Below are 17,190 nucleotides of genomic sequence, written 5' to 3'. Positions count from 1 at the left end.
CATCAGGTGAATACTGCTTAATTCTGACAGGTTTTGGGAAACTGGCTGTTTTTAAGGAAAGGGCTTTTAACAGCACTGTGCTGCTTTTACTAACCGCATGGTGATGTTAGTGATTTCCTAAAAGACTGCCATTGACAGAGGTGTATAAAATCAGGCATAGTATAGAAAAGAGGATAGAGATGAGTTTTTCTTCCTCTCGTATAATTCTAGAATTCGGGCTCAGCTAATGAAGCAGAATACGCGGAAACTCAGGGCAGGGCGTAAGTATGGAACTCATCCCCACAGGATGCACTGCTGACCACCAACTTGGGTGCTTTTAGGAGAAGATTGGTTTATGTTTTGCTGTTCTTCTACTAGGATCACGTCCGGCTTAAATTTATTTTTATTTATTAAATTTCTATACCACCCTTCATCCAAGGATCACAGGGTAGTTTACAATATAAAAACGCAAAAACGTAACATCGTAACAAATAAAAACAATTAACGCCCCCCCCCCACTGGTGTTTAAAAGGCCATAGATTGTTTAATTAGCCAAAGGCTTGGGAGAAGAGGAATGGTCTTGCCTGGCGTCTAAATACATGTAATGAAGACAACTGGTGAGCCCCTTGGGGAGAGCATTCCACAAATGCGGAGCCACTGCAGAAAAGGCCCATTCTCATGTTGCCACCCTCTGAACCTCTTATGTCGGGAGTCGGCCAGGTCACTCCTGCACCAGGCCGGCGCAGCGCGACCCCAGAAATCGCGTCTGAGACTGTCCGCCGCGCCGGAAATCGCTTCCACGCATGCCTAGACGCCGGAAATTGCACCTGCGCAGAAGCGATTTCTGTCACCGTGGACATGCACAGACGCAATTTCCGGCATCTGGGCATGCACAGAAGCAATTTCTGGGGCTGTGGAAGAGAGTCCCTGCGTCGCGCCGCATTGGTTTAGCACAGCATGCGGTGACTCGCCAAGTGGGTGGCTCGGTTTGGGGGACGGCTCATGAGCTGGTTATGTAACCCTCATGGGCCACTTCCGGCCCGTGGGCCTTAGATTGCCGAACTCTGTCTTATGTAGAGGCCACACAAAGAAAGGCCTGAGAGGATGATCACAGGGTTTGGGTCAGTTTATATGGGGAGAGGCAGTCCTTGAAGTCCTGCGGTCCTGAGCCAAAACCAGCACTTTGAATTGGGCCCAGAAACTAATTGGCAGTCAGTGCTGTTGGGTCAGGACTGGCTTCTCCCCAGTTGTCCATTTTTGCCACTTCCATTATCAGCATTGTGCTGCCAATGGAATTACTGTGGCATAACCATGGTGCTACATGAGGGTGGGTCTTCCACAGTGGAACACCTTCAAGATGCACCGCCACAACCAGGGTTAGTCCGTATTCCATCCTTGTCCAGCCAGTGCAAGTTGAGGGCAGGATAGCCATTAACGTGACTAATAATTCCCTGCCCCCAGAGAAAACGGAAGAGCATAGCTCTCAATACCCTTCGCCAAACTGGAATTCCACCTGTTCCGTAACGGAAGGCATGGCAGTTAAAGTGGCAGAAAACCAATACCAAACTGTGCCTTTTGGCTTCTCAGGCTCACGTACCAGACCCAGAGGTGTTCACATGCAAGAGTGGGTAATGTCCTGTAAAGTAATAGACAAGCTGGTTCTGCCGGATGAACAGGGTACTCTCTGTACTAATGGCATCAACAATGGCAGAGGAGAATGCACCCTGTGGGCATGAGAGGGAGCCAATCCAGCAGCTGTCAATGCCCACCTGTAGCAGAAAAGGAGACAAAGAGAGGCAAGAGTAGAAACAGGCTCAGCTCCTACTAGGTTAAGAATTGTGTGGGAATTCCCACAATTCTGTGCTTTGTTAGCTATAATGGGCATCTTCTGTGTTTAAAGGTGTTAGCTCTTGAGCTTCTTTCAACTGGAGATGCTGGGGGCTTAACCTGGGACACACATGTGGTACAAAACATGTGGTCTGCCGAAGTCAAGGTCCACCACCGTTGGACAGCTACAACTTCACTTGCCGGCACCAAGCCCATGTGTGAACCATTGGGGGAGTCCCAGCCCCACCCCACCCCGGCCAACACATAGATGCCATGTCAGAGATGCGCTATGCAGAGGGCTCGATTCCCCTTTACCTCTATTGGAATGTAATCTAAAAACAACGAGTCCGACATGAAGACAATCTTGCTCCGGGGAATGCCGCCGAGGATGAGCACGGGGGCTTGTCCGTAAGTGTACCACAAGGGACGTGATGGGTCGTTCAGAGAAAGGACGCTCTTCAAAGACTCTAGCTGTGCTTGGCAAGAAGGGACCAGAGAGAAGAGTCTGTCTATCACACCAAAGCCACTGGGGACCAACAGATACCTTCTACAGAATCCAAGGGTAAAACTTCATGGGGACCTTGCCAGGCCCCATCCATAAGGGCAGAGGCAAGGAGTGTCATGGACTGGCTGGACACAAGAGGAGTGGTGGGAGGCACCAGCCAGGGAACTGGGAAGAAGGCTCAGAGCCAGGGGACTGGTTTTGGGACGACAATGAGTGGTCAGAGGGAGAAGACTGCGGGGAGGAGGTACCCGAGGCTAAAGGGGCAACAGGGTTTAGTGAGCAGGAAGAGTCTGGGCCAGAGTACAGTTAAGACTCTGAGGCTGAAGCAGAGGCTGGACAGGAGGGGGGTCAAGAAGCTGCTGAAGAAACCAGGGAGTCTGCACGCCGTGCGCCCCCACTGTGACCAGCTCCCCGCCCCGCCCCCCCTGCCCCCGGTCTCTAAGAATATGCAGAGAAAGGAAAATATCAGACTGTATAGTTTTTACTGCTACTGTCGTAAGGAACTAATTCATGATTATAAAGTAAATCTAATTTTCAAACTTACCTTGCAAGTTGTTGTGCAATTCTTTCTTTGGTAAGCAGGGTAAGGAGGAGGAAGCCAGCTTACTTCATAGCTGGACTTGCTCAAAAGGAGGCTTTGCAGCCTACCGGTAATTCCTATGCTTTTGTGCTACCAAAGATGGGATCCTAAAACTCTGTTTAACCCCCACAGGCAAATGCAACCACATCTGCAGACTGCAAGCAGCAGTGGTTAGCAGACTGTGAGGCTGCTTAAGATCCCTACCAACCCCAGCATTTTACCTTCTCTCCAATCCTGATCTTAACCTCATTTTGAGCAATTCCCACATAGCCGTTGATATTTATAGCAAACCTATAAATAAGGAGAAAAGAATTGTGTGTTTTATTTTGCTACATTTATATACTGCTTTTTCTTAAAAGCTGTCAATTCCATTCAAAACAAAATTAAAAATTAAAAATTCCCTCCAGTAGCACCTTAGAGACCAACTAAGTTTGTTCTTGGTATGAGCTTTCGTGTGCATGCACACTTCTGCCGTCAAAGAGACTTGATACAAAAGATGGGGGGGGGGGACTAGGGAGGGGAGGGAGAAACTAGCGAGTTCAATTACCAACACATTCATGTAATCATTACATAATGGCCAAATGGAACTGTCAGTGCAGGAAACAGTTCTGGGAGGGGAGGAGCCACATGGCAGTCGGCTCCACCCAGGAGGATGGAACAGGCCTCGCTGTGTCCCCTTGGCCCGCAGACACAGCCACTGGTGGAAGATGGTTCTAGTTCTGCTGAGCTGATCAAGAGAGCTTTGCTGCCAGTTCTCTTTCTGTAATAGATTGATGGTTTCGGGTTTTGTTTTGTTTTAGGTTTCATTCAAAATATGGCACAAGCAAGATACTGGCACGCGTGAAAATGTTCTTGCTGGGTCTACAAACTAGAAACGTATCCCTCACCTGCTGCTTTGCACAGGGAGACCAATGCTGTTGCTCTCCACCAACACATCCAACACAACAGTGCCATTATAGAAGGGCATCGGTGTGAACCAGCACATTTGGCAAACTTCCTCGCTGTCGCAATTTGCTGGAGGCAGAGAAGGCATGGAAAAGTAAAAAGGTAAAGGACCCCTGGATGATTAAGTCCAGTCAAAAGCGACTATGGGGTGTGGTGCTCATCTCACTTCAGGCCAAGGGAGCCAGCATTTGTCCACAGACAGCTTTCTGGGTCATGTGGCCAGCATGACTAAACTACTGGTGCACGGAGGAACATGACGGAAGCCAGAGCACACGGAAACACCGTTTTCCTTCCTGCCACAGCAGCACCTATTTCTCTACTTGCACTGGTATACACTGGTAGGTTGGCAGAAGCTGGGACAGAGCAACAGGAGCTCACCCCGTTGTGTGGATTTGAACTGCCGACCTTCTGATTAGCAAGCCAAAGAGGCTCAGTGGCAGAGCAGGAATCCCCTCCAAAAGCCTAAACAGAGGGAGGACTAGAAGTGGGGAGAGGCTACATCCCAGTAAATGCCTGCTCCACCCAGTGCTAGAGGCAGGATCATACTCATGTTGGCGGAAGAGTGAGACAAAATATTATCCGCTATTTAAATTAGGTGTTTGATGGAGATTCTTGTTCTGACTTCTGCCGATACACACACACACACACACACACACACACACTTGGAGGCAGCGGGGAAATGAGCTATTATCATCCAAGGCAGAAAATCCAAATGCTGCCTTCCCTTCTGCCAAATAACCTACAACGCAATCTATGAAGAGGTTCTCCAATGCCAGCTTAGAGAATTTACAAGTGAATTGGGCCAAACTGGGTCCAATCTGTCTGTCTGCTTATTTGTGGCCATTAGTGGCATCCAAAATTTGCTTTCTGAAACCGAAAAATTCCAAAGGGAGCAAAGCTCCTCAAAAGGAAGCTACTCTTTAATGAGGTACTTCCTTAAGTTTTTAATCTGTGATATTTTAATGTATTTTAATATTTGTTGGAAGCCGCCCAGATTGGCTGGGGAGACCCAGCCAGATGGGCGGGGTACAAATAAATTATTATTATTTTTTATTTTATTACTATTATTATTATTATTATTATTATTATTATCAGCATCAGCATCATGTGCTTCCTGCTTCCGCACTTTCTCTTAGGGATGACATACTGAAATACCTTTATCCCTATACGGAGCAGACCTCATTTTGATCTGCAGCTGCTCCTGTTTCTGACGCACAGGGTGGACGGGTTCTGTAAAAGTGACAGTCACAATCGGCCTCAGTCCAGTGTAGTGACCTGTCCGAATTGCCCATTCTGAGTTCTGGAAGGAGGAAGGCAGTTTGTTGACCCAGAGCCCTTATCACAAAATTACTCTAGTGTCACTTTCCTGTGCTGACTCAATCCAAGCAGAGGTCTGTCAACTATTACATTAGTATGGCGACTTACAGGGGAGAGAAGATGGCAGATTTTGTCGGTGTTTGATGATAGGAAATAATGTAGAAAGGTTGCAAGGACTCAGGCCAGGACGGCAATAAACAATTATTTTCTCTATTTGTGTTGTTGAAAGTATAAAACAAATTCCAGTTACAACGATTGTTAACTCCAGTTAACTCCAGGACAAGGCCCTGTTTCATTTATTCTTCATCAGCTATTGTTTCTTAGTTTTATGGTCAAAGTGTACCGAGTGTTACAATAGCTGATGAAGAATATATTGAAACTGGCAGAGTTAAGGCAGGAAGGGAACAGAGACAGTGAATTTGAGGAGAAAGATGGTCTGCTATACCACAAGGAATCGCTATATGTGCTGGGGGAGGAGTTGTGAGCCAAGATTCTCCAACAACACCATGACAACCCCACCGCAGGGCACTTCGTAAAGAATAAGACCTTGTGTCTGGTGACCAAAGAGTTTTGGTGGCCCAAAATCAAGGAAGATGTGGTGGAATACGTGAGAGGCTGTGGAGTATGCCAGAGGGCGAAAGGGGATAGGGCAGCCCCTGTGGGACTGTTGGAGCCCTTACCTACACCCAGCGGGCCATGGGAAGCAATTTCTGTGGACTTCATCACGGACCTGCCCACATCAAGGGGAAAGACAGTGGTCCTGGTCATTGTGGATATGCTTACTAAGATGGGACTGGGACATTTTGTGGCTTGCCCCAGAGTACCCTCTGCAGAAGAAGCTGCCCGGCTGTTTATCAACATTTTCAAGCTGCATGAGATGCCTTCGAGGGTAGTAAGCGTTCGTGGTAGTCAGCTCACCTCACATTTTTGGAGAAAGCTGATGGAGTTGCTGCAGGTAGAAGTCAACTTCACCTCTGCCAGACACCCGCAGACGAACGGTCAGACCGAGAGAGTGAATGCCATTTTGCAACAGTATCTGAGGTGCTATGTAAGCCACCAACAGAATGACTGGGCCTCAAAGCTGAGTCTAGCAGAATTTGCATACAATAATTCAGTGTACGCCTCCACAGGAATTTCTCTGTTCATGGCAAATTACGGGAGGAACCCGAGAGCTTTCCCAGGAAGGGAGGAAGCACTGTCGGTGCCAGCGGCTGAGGAGTTCGTGGAGGAGATGGAATTTCTGCACCAGATGTTGAAGGAAAACTTGGAGAGAGCCAAAGAAGCATATAAGCAGGCGGCGGACCAGCATTGGCGAGAAGGAGAAAGAATACGTGTTGGGGATTGAGTGTGGTAGTCCTCGAAAGGTCTGCCCCTCAGGGGGAGGAGCAAAAAGCTGGAGCAACGCAAGTTGGGTCCCTTTAAATTGGTAGGACAAATCAACCCAGTTTCTTTCAAACTCAAACTGCCAGAGAGTATGAGAATACACCCGGTGTTCCATAGGTCCCTGCTGTCACCTCACCGCCCAGCTCACAGGTACCAAGAGGAACCCGAGGAAGTTCCTGCACCGCCCTTGGTAGCGGAAAGGGAGCAACAAGATGAAATAGAGGAGATCCTAGACTCCAGGTGGTGCAGAAACAAACTACAGTACTTAGTAGCCTGGGAGAACACCCCAGCAGTGGAGAATGCCTGGGTGCCGGCGGAGAGCGTGCGAGAACTGTATTTGACGGAAGAGTTCCATGCATTATTCCCCCATAAGCCCAAACCTTTGCATTGGGATTTCAGAGAGGTGTTTGAGTCCACTGATGAAGAAGAGGACTTCCTGGGGTTTCCATCGTCTCAGGACGGTAGAGACACTCCGAGGGAGGTGTTTGAGTCCACTGATGAAGAAGAGGGCTTCCTGGGTTTCTCACCATTGCGGGACAGTATGGGCGAACCCACAGGGGAGGGAGAGGTCCTAGAGAGGGGGGTGGATGTCATGGGACAGTCAGAAAGGGGTTTGGAGCAGAGGGAGGGGGAGAGAGAGGAGCGACCAAGAGGCTGTGGAAAGCAGTAGGCAGGAACGAGGAGAGGGAAGAAAAAGGATTAAACAGAAACAGTCGGGTGGAGGAGGGAGTCCCTGATGTTGCAGAGGGTCAGCACCGCCAGCTGTCCAGCGGCTCAGGAACAGATGGAGAGCCAGTCGCCATTCCCTCGGCAGAGGAGCAAAGGGAGAGGAAACGACGTGAGCAGCGTAGGCGTGTCACTTTGCCCCAGACTATTATGTTGGGGGCGGTCCCATAAGCTGGCACTGCTGGCAACTGAGAGTGATGGGTCGGATGCGTGAGAAATGAGCTCCGGCTTGTAAATATGTACTTAATAAATATTACCCTAAAGTAGCCAGCCTAGTAAGTGCATTTTCTCGTGGGAGGCTTCCACACGACCCTGACATTAGGTGAGTCAGTTACTTTCTGGGTTTAAAAAGAAAAGACGTGTAAAGTGCTGAATTCAAAACAAAAGCTTGATTTATGATTTGAGATAAGAAAGATTTTAAAGGACAAGAGAGTTTTATGTATTAAGAATTAGTAGATTAATTTTTCTCTCTTTTTGATGAAGGTGCTCCCAAGAAATTGAAAGTAACATTACCAACTGAAATTTCCTCCATAGGAAAAGTTGTCCTTTAAGTAAAGGAACCAAATATTTTGGTGCTCTTGTCATACATAATAAGATATCTAGCTGTGGCAATAGTCTGTTTTGTACATTTTCAGTACACCATTTACTGTTGGCATACTTCAGCAGTTATTTGCTGGACAAATAAAATCTTTCAGATCAAAGATGAATGAAGTGAGGAAAGAAATTACCGGCAAGCCAGAGATGAATGAAATGGAACAAGGGACTGGGAAAATGAAGAAAGAATAGTGGGTTGTTATTATGGAGGGAATGTTTGAATAATTCTTTTTATGTAACTGACACACACAGAATAAGAAGCCCCCTTTCTTTTCCTATTTCTTTTTTTCCCCTTCCCTCCCTTCCATATATGCTTGTCTCTCTCACTCTTTTCTTTTTCTGTTTTTGTTTTTATACAGATTAGGTTTTTTTTATCTTGTTATATCAAAGGAAAGCTTTAATAAAATTTATGCAACCAAAAAAGAAAGAAATTAATGTGGCATGTCTCCAAGTGGTGAGACTCCAGGGGTTCCAGTCACTTACCCAGGGTTTGGTTTCCTTGGAATAAGGGACAGTGGAAACCAGGCATAGGCAAACTCTGGCCCTCCAGATGTTTGGGACTACAATTCCCACCATCCCTCACCACCGGTGCTGTTAGCTAGGGGCGGTAGGAATTGTAGTCCCAAACATCTGGAGGGCCGGAGTTTGCCTATGCCTGGCAGAGACTGTAGTTTCTTTATGACATGTGGTTTATTTACACACACATGCAACCTAAGCCTACAGTGGAGGGGCTCACAGCATTAACACCCCAAGTGGTCTTGTTTCTCCCATAGACACAGCCTTGGATTCCAGCAGAAATCAAGCATGGCTCTGACTCCCTGGCTTATACCAGCAGCCTGCTTCTAGCCCAGCTCTCTCTCTCACACAACTATCCTAGCTTTTGTCTGCCTTACTGGCAGCCAAATAAGAGAGGGGTGCCCATCCATTTGTCCTCTGGCACAGAGCAGCTTCCTTTGTTATACAAAGGACCATTCTGAGCTGGCAACTATGAGCCTTGCCTGGCTAATTCTAGCAATGGAATCCTCCATTAGATTTTAATCCTTGGTGGAACCAGGACCCCAGGAATGACAAAGGGCTAGGCCATCAGGCAGGCTGACCTGCCCCCCCAAACAACAACAACAACAACAACAACAACAACAACACACTCATAACATTATCATGCATCTTTCACCAACAGATGAAACAGCAATGCCACCTTATAGCAGTGGCTTAAAACAAGCTTATGTCCATATTGCAGATCTGTCCATTGCTGAAGCAACAGGGGAGCAAGGGAAAGTGCCCCTTCAATTACAATGTGTAAGTATCCCTTGCCCTCACAAAGCATGTAGCTCTTCCCTTACCTGAACTACGCAGCTCAGATTAATTTTCAGGTAGTATGGAAATCCCAGGTATTTCTGTAAAAAGAGAGAGTTATTTCAATAGCTCTTTTTACTTGGATAAATTGTTGGCTTGACCTCGGCAGAGCAATAAGCTGAAAGTTCTGGTTGGCTGATATACCAGTACAGCCAACAGCATTGAATAAAACAGTTGATTTAATAAAATAAATCAAAGTAGCTGAGACCGTAAGGGATTCAAGCACTTGTGCCTGTTAGGAATCACCAAGGTTGAAAGTAGAAGCTCCAGATTTATACACTGATGTGGTGAGCTGGTCAGGTCTGCAGTTTGAGAAGGTCTCCCCCTAAGCTCTAGGTTGATGCTACCCACAAAGGCAGCCCATTCATTCCCTCCATGATAAAAGCTTCCAAGTCAGGCTTGGCCTTTGCCTGGGATACAATCAGCCCTGGCCTCTTCTGTTAAGCCTAGGCTTTTGAGGATGTGTGTGACTGCTGTTTGTCTGATTTCCCTTCAGCCCTTGGTTCTAGGGGCTCTCTAAGTGGCCTCTTGCCCACCCTCCTAACAGCTCCAGCTCAAGAGCCATGGAACCTAAGCAGCCCTATGGAAGGAAAGGAAGATCTTCTCTCCCATACCCAGGCATGTTATACTCACTGCATTTCTGTCGTCAGGGTCTATAGCTGAGTCTGTGAGTTCCTTGAAGATCTCAGCCACCCTTCTAATTTCCCGCTGGGCAAAGAAAATCTTTCGGTCGGTCCCAAGGTCATCAAAATTGTTGACTACGGCTACCCATCGGCAATCTGTTGCAAATAGATGTTTCATGCACAGGAAAACGAGGGACAGGGTAGCTGTGAAAAGTTGCCACATCACAGATGCTCCTTGCAAAGGACCTGCCAAAACAACAACAACAATTCCCTACCTTTTTAATTAACCCTTTTATGCATGTGTTATAAATAAGCAAGCCTCTTCCCAATATTCTATCTAACCTAAGAGGGGGCTTTGCACAGAGGGACTGGCTTGATATTTCATGGTAAGCTTCAAAGGAGTAAAAAAGAAAGCATATTAATGTCCTACATGAATCCTGTCCTTTGAATACACACCTTTACTTTCTCCTGTGTTAGTGAATAGCTGCTATTCACCTCAGAGGGAAAAGTAACATACTGGCAAGTGCTGCACAGAAGGCAAAACCAGTCAGTGCTAGGCTGTTGGCCTTCTTCTGTTGTTCAGTCGTTCAGTCGTGTCCAACTCTTCGTGACCCCATGGACCAGAGCACGCCTTCTTCTAGGATTCCACAAAGAAAGAAACTTGGCAGGGGGTTGGACTGGATGCTTGGCAGGGGGTTGGACTGGATGGCCCTTGTGGTCTCTTCCAACTCTATGATTCTATGTCATGTGGCCCTTTTCGCTTGGCTGGTTTTTGCCATAACCTCTTGTGTGTGGTAACAGGCACACTCCTTTGTCTCCTGAGATAGATAGATGCCAACATTTCCACTCTAGAAACTGTGCTCAGGGCAGCTTCCAAAGACTTAAAAATTGCCAAGTACCGGTAAATAGAAACAATAAACACCACAACTGGTCTTCTCCTTTTGTGGATAAGGAACTGATTAACAGGAATCTGAGTATGAATTAATGGACAGTTCTGGCATTGGAAGGATGTAGAACGGAGTCCCCCAAGGATTGGTAGTGGGACCTGTGCTTTTAAACTTGTTCATAAATGATTGAGAATTCAGGTGAACGGTTGGGGGCCAAGTTTGCTGATAATACTAAATTGTTCAGGGCAGTTAAAACAAAAAGTGAAGAGCTCCAAAAGAACCTATATGAACTGTAGGATGGGTGGCAAAATGGCAAATGCAATTCAGTGTAAACAAGTCTGAAGTGATGCACATTGGAACAAAAAAATATATCTTAATTTCTCTTATACATTCACAGGGTCTAAGCTGGCAGTGTCTGACCAAGGGTTGTAGCTGATAGGTTGATAAAGATGGTGACCCTGTGTGCAACAGCTGTGAAAAGGGCAAATTCTAATCTTGGGACCATTAGGAAATAAATTAAAAATGAAACTGACTTTCTAATAATGTTGTTATACAAATCTATGGTGCAATGACATTTGGAATTATTATTATTATTATTATTATTATTACCCCACCCCAGCCACTCTGGGTGGCTTCCAACAAAGATTAAAAATACATTAAAACATCAGTCATAAAAAACTTCCCTAAAGACGGCTGCCTTCAGATGTCTTCTAAAGGTCATGTTCCAAGTTGCCTCACTTCAAAAAGGTTATGGCAGAGTTTGAAAAAAGTTAAGAAAAGAACAACCAAGATGATCAAGGTGGTGGAGGCGGAGCAACTCTACCATGACAGGTTTCAGCATTGGGGGGGGGGGGTTGGAGGAATCAAGTAAGAGGCGACGTGATAGAACTGCTTAAAATTATGCACAGTACTATGGAGAAAGTGGGTAGAGAAAAGGGCTCAGGAGTGGCAGACTAAGACGCATGAGGAGAAAAGGATGGTGGGAGATGGAGGCCTGAGACCAGGGAGCAAAGGCGAGGGTAGGCACTTTCCTCTCCCAGAGCTTCTCTGGACAGGGGAAGCAGGACTTTCACCTCCATTCTTCCCTGCTGGGTGAAGTGGAGAAATAGAATCTGGCGAGGGCATCAGCCAACTACTAAGAGTGGAGGAACCAGAGTCAGAAAGGAAAGGCACCGCCGGGTCAGCCAGGTTCCAGAAACACTCAGCACTGGGAGCTGATGCATCCATTCAGATATGGTGAACATCTGCACACTCAGCTTTCACAAGGCATGAGTTTCACGAGACTGGGCAGATTGGGCTTGACTTGCCCAGTCTTTAGAAGCTTGGCAGGTGGGCATGCCACCCCATGAAATTGACACCATTGGTTCCATGTAGTTGTGAACTCATTGCAGATGCTGGACTTCTTAAACTTGAACCGCTGCTTCTAGGTTGGCTAGCCATGCCTTAAGTGTCACCTTAAGAGTCCATTTGTAAGATAGTTTGTATTTTCAGTTAAAAGCTAAAGGCTGCATTTCAGCCGGCTGATCTTTTGCTAAAGCCAAATGTGTTTTTCAAGTTGAAGCTATTCAATCAAAAGTTAGCACTATTTGATTCTTCCAGGAAACTTTGCATAGGACTGTGGCTATGCCATTGTGAATAAATTTGAGTATTCCACTGCTCTTCAGTGTCTATGAATGTATATAAAATAATACACAACACAATCTCTGGATTCTTCATGGGGGTCTGGCAGTGGGGGCTTTAACAATCAGGTCCTGTACTTTGCAATTTACTCTCCTTGGTGCCTTGCTGTAATATCTTGAAAACGAACGTTTGCAGGTAACCCCATGGTTGTCATGGAGCCCTGGAAGTCCTCCCAACAGGGTGACCTTGGCCAGGATATGAAACCGCTCATTACAACCAGCTTGGCAGACCCCCACTACCACATTCTCAATGCCTGTTTCAATTTGTTACATCTGGCATAAACTCTGTTGTGTGTTTAACAACAAATAAAACCTGTATGCTTTCAAATAAACTTCTGCAGCAACTGAGCTAGGTTGCCTGCCCTGTGTCATTGGCCTGCGTTTCCCACGCCTGGCGTCACACGCCTAGTCCCTGGGCTGGTGACGTCACGGGGCTTCACGTAGACGACGCCTCCCTGCTAGTTACGTCACCCTGGTGACGTTGAAAGCCAACAGCTATTTCAAGGCGCTACGCTTCCCAAACGTTCTCCTCAGCCCTCATACCTTCTCCCCCTCACCGCCGCCTCCCCCAAAAAACCGCCTACATCGAGCTCCCCAAATTAGCGCCTCAGCGCCCCCACTTCAAACACCTCCGCTCGCTTCGCTCGTAGCCGTTACTCCGCTTCGCGCATGCGCTCCAAAAACCTTCCAGCCAATCGGGAACGGAGCCGTTGGTGCGTCGCCGAGGCGCGCCGGCCTCGAGGCCAGTTGCCATGGAGACCGCGCGGGTGGCCGCAAAGCGAGGACGGTCGCGCTCGGCTTTTATGACAGCTGCTACTGCCGCTCCTTCTCCTCCTCGGCCGGGTGCCGATTCATGGCAGCGGGGGTGACTGTGATGGCGGCGGCCGGAGGGCCGGTGCTGAACGGAGCGGACGCGGGCGCCGCGGGGACTGAAGGAGGCGGCGGGCATGTACGAGCAGCTGAGGGCCGAGTGGAACCGCAAGAACCTCAGCCTGAGCAAGTGCGGAGACTTGCTGGGCCGGCTCAAGGCAAGGGGGCCGGGGGGGGCTTGAAACGGTCAGGGGGGCCGAGAACCGACGGGGGGGGAGCCTGGAAACAGCTCCGCTGCGGGCGGCGCGGTGGAAAAGGGGCGATATGGGAGATGCGGGAGGCAAGGAGGGGAAGAGGGACCCTGGGTAGGGGTGGCTGGGGTGCCATCTCGAGGGCTGCAGGGAAAGCGTGGCCGGGGACGGGTGGAGACTGCCATTTACAATGAGATTTTTTTTGAGGGGAGGGGGATTGTTAGTGGAAGCAGGCGCTGGGGAGAGGGGCGAGGAAGGGGGAAGCCTTTGTTCCGCGAGAAGGTAGGGCAGAGAGGGCACAGAATCGTAGAGTTGGAAGGGACCCCGAGGGTCATCCAGTCCAACCCCCTGCAATGCAGGAATCTCCGCTAAAGCGCCCGTGACTGCTGAAAATCCTCCAGGGAAGGAGAGCCCACCAGCTCTGTGGTACAGTTCCTATTGTCAGTTCAGTTCTTCCCGGATCTCCTTGGGCCCCGCATGTCTCCAGGCGGGAGTGGGAAAGACTCTGTGCCTGACCGCTGCCGGTCAGTGTGGGCTGTACTGAGCTAGATGGAGCAGACGACCTCATCCCTGTGCCCCTGTTGGAGGTGGCCCTGTCCCGGCAAGCCGCTGGGTGTCTGGCTCCTTTGCTGCCGGAAGAGGAGGCCAGTGACTCAGCGGAGATGTTTTTGCCCGAGCTGAAAACCTGTTTACCAGCCTGCCTCTCTCTCTCTCTCTTTCCGCTGAGTCAGGTCGCTGAGACTTGCCTTGATTGAGGCAGTCCTTAACACCATCCTGTCTCCAGCTGCAGCCAGCCAGCTGCCTCAATGGAGATTTCAAACAAAACAATTTGGCACAACATTCATGCACTATCCCAAAAGCATCATATAACAAAGGGTACACAGCAGGGTTAGGAAAGGCTACAGCCTGCAGTTGTTGGTGTTGGACTTCAACTTCCACCTTATTATTTATTTATTTACTTATTTATTTATTTATTGAATTTGTTAGACACTTTATCTTGCCCAGGATAATGCTAAAGTGACTTACAGAAAGACAAGCAAACATACCATAAAAACCCACATAGTTACATTAAAACCAAGAGAGAGAGAGAAATACACTAAAAACATCCCACCCACTTCTAGAAAGGCCACAGATAGTTAAATGCCAAAGGCCTGATTATAAAGCTTTTTCCTGGTGCCTAATCCTTGCCCATCAGCCCTTGTATCTGGGGCTGATGAGAACTGGAGTCTAACAACTTTTGAAGGGTTGCAGCCTCTCTGGTACTAGAGTGACTGTGGAAACTCAGCCAGATGGGCAGGGTATAATAATAATTATTATTGTTATTATTATTATTATTATTATGCTTCTAAGGTTGGAATGCTCCCTTCCTTCCTTAGCTGATAGCCATTGACAGCTCCCGGCTCCCTGAATTTGTCCAATTCTTCATTTTTTCAAGCCACCAGCCATCAGCAGTAAGATGTTAAGTCTGCAGTAGCTGTAAACCAGGGTTTGCCAATACTGTGCCCTCCAAGTGTTAGAGCTCTCATCAGCCCCAGCAGTAACCTATCTCTCCCTCTCAGCTCTGTTCCAGTTAGCTCTGCTTGAACTCAACTTTCTGCCCACAACAGGCACAAAACTGACTAAACAGCAGCTTATCTTGGCAAGTGAGTATATTCCGACCAATGCACAAGGTTGATAGGGATCTCCTAACACAGAGAGAAATCTGTGAGGCAAATTCATCCCTCAAAAAGTTTGCCGTTTGGCCGCCGACACGGTCTCTGTTCTCAAGAACAACCACTGTCCTTGTTGCTGATGATAATTTAAAGAATGCATCTTCCCTGTCCCTCAGGCTTCAGAGGAAGTGACAAAATCACACTGGGCAAAGGAAAAAAGCAAGAAAGGCCTCTTGACGAGACTTTCCCCTTCTCCTGTACCAATATTTGTTGGTTTGTTGTGTTTTAAGCTCTGCCTCATATTATTTGTTTATTTGGGAGGTTTCTGTACCTCACCCACTAAGTGAAGTTTACAATATGTTTTAAACATGACAAAACAGACAATGATACAGGAGTCACTACAGCAGGGGGGCAAAGGTGTACATTAGTTTTCTCCCCTTGTCGCCTGATGTTCCCACAAATGCCATTCTGTAGCTGAGTCTCCTGCCTTGGAACCAACAACTGAAGCAGCAAAATATTAGTCCCATACAGGCCAGAACTTCCTCACTGCATGGCTGCTGCTGCTGCTTCTCACAGCCCCTGGTCCTGGTGGCCGATGCAGGAGGTGCTGGTGGAGTAGAGATGTTGTAAGCCTCCCTTCCAGTTCTTAGATGAGCCACCTAGAATCATAAGAGTTGGAAGGGACCCAAAGCATCATCCAGTCCAGCCCCCTGCAATATTCTAGAAATCGGAGCACAGTGGAGTATCCTGAAGAAGGACATCCCGTCTTTTGAGAGGTACATAGCCAAGCTGAAGTGCTACTACTTTGATTACAAGTGAGTATTCCTGCCTGGGACAAAAGCAGGCTTCCTCAACCTTGGCCCTCCAGATGTTTGTGGGCTACAACTCCCATGATCCCTAGCTAGCAGGACCAGTGGTCAGGGATGATGGGAATTGTAGTCGCAAAATATCTGGAGGGCTGAGGTTGAGGAAGCCTGGACAAAAGCAAGCAGATTAACGGATGTGACTCTTTTACTTTCCTATATTCCAGTCAGGCAAAAGGGATTTCAGCACCTCCACACACACAATGCTTCAGTCTCCATCCAGGCATGCAAGAAACAGGATCCCAATTCTGGAAGTGTGTTCCAAAGCCAAAGCATTCCAAAACCAAGGCGCGCATTCCCATAGAAAGTAATGGATTAATCCATTCCAGACTTTTAAAAACAACCCCTAAAACAGCAATTTAACATGGATTTTACTATATAACGAGGTCATTGATCCATAAAATGAACTAATAATCAATGTAAAATAATGTAAAATAAATATGACAGTATTGTAGATGATAAAAATTAAAATTATTATTGTTTCCTTACCTGTACTGATGATAGTCATTGTTTGGATGGGGGGCTTTTATCCATTTCCACAGTCACACAATCAATCAGTAGCTGAACTGGGTTCCACACAGTCACAAAAATAAATTAACCGAAAAAGCTTCAAAAACAAAAAACAAAAACAAAAGTGCGAAACTTAATCCGTTCTGGAAGTCCATTTGACTTCCGAAATGTTCAAAAACCAAGGCACAGCTTCTGATTGGTGCAGGCGCCCTGGAAACAATAGTCGACAGTTGCATCGGACATTCAGCTTCTGAAAAATGTTCGAAAACCAGAATGCTTACTTCTGGGTTTTCAGCGTTTGGGAACCAAGGCGTTTGAATACCAAGGTGTTTGAGAGCCAAGGTACCACTGTAACTCTTTTGCCATTACACAGTTTTCCTGATCTAAATTGCCTCCCTCACAGAGATGCTAATCTAAATTAGCATCACAGGGAAATGGGGGGCAGAATAGTTATATCCTGGCTGCTATTTCTTCTCAGTGGTGCTAATAGCAGCTTCGGGGTGTGTGTGTGATATAGATCAGGGAAACAACACTGAGGGGGGAAAGAATTGGGCCTCTCCTCCCCAACTGCTGCTTCCCTGAACAAAATACCAGCTCTCTGCATCTGTTTCAAAATAATGAAGAAGAAGAAGAAGAAGAAGAAGAAGAAGAAGAAGAAGAAGAAGAAGAAGAAGAAAACACTGAGAGATCCAGTGATATTGGCTTG

At 47.3% G+C, this 17,190-nt stretch overlaps 2 protein-coding genes across 2 annotated transcripts in view; one reads left to right on the top strand and one right to left on the bottom strand.

The window, feature by feature from the left end:
* The window catches only part of LOC117052067 (cation channel sperm-associated protein subunit gamma-like), a 51,048-nt gene extending 40,993 nt beyond the window's left edge, over positions 1-10,055 (bottom strand). The window contains exons 1-7 of the mRNA XM_033158793.1: positions 9,843-10,055; positions 9,197-9,250; positions 4,992-5,136; positions 3,779-3,905; positions 3,113-3,182; positions 2,122-2,277; positions 1,577-1,748 (exon numbers count right to left, since the gene is read on the bottom strand). Coding sequence (XP_033014684.1) covers positions 1,577-1,748; positions 2,122-2,277; positions 3,113-3,182; positions 3,779-3,905; positions 4,992-5,136; positions 9,197-9,250; positions 9,843-10,055 — 937 coding nt within the window. The remainder of the gene's footprint in view (positions 1-1,576; positions 1,749-2,121; positions 2,278-3,112; positions 3,183-3,778; positions 3,906-4,991; positions 5,137-9,196; positions 9,251-9,842) is intronic.
* Positions 10,056-13,229: 3,174 nt separating this feature from the next.
* Positions 13,230-15,963, top strand: LOC117051809 (26S proteasome non-ATPase regulatory subunit 8-like). The gene is made up of 3 exons (XM_033158488.1): positions 13,230-13,426; positions 15,030-15,106; positions 15,828-15,963. The coding sequence occupies exons 1-3, from the start codon at positions 13,346-13,348 to the stop codon at positions 15,928-15,930; spliced, it is 261 nt and encodes an 86-aa protein (XP_033014379.1). The 5' UTR covers positions 13,230-13,345; the 3' UTR covers positions 15,931-15,963.
* Positions 15,964-17,190: the final 1,227 nt, after the last annotated feature.

Source organism: Lacerta agilis, chromosome 8 (assembly GCF_009819535.1).
Source record: "Lacerta agilis isolate rLacAgi1 chromosome 8, rLacAgi1.pri, whole genome shotgun sequence".
Taxonomy (NCBI): Eukaryota; Metazoa; Chordata; class Lepidosauria; order Squamata; family Lacertidae; genus Lacerta; species Lacerta agilis.
The sequence above is the reverse complement of the archived record's forward strand: the minus strand, read 5'-3'. Positions and strand labels throughout refer to the sequence as shown.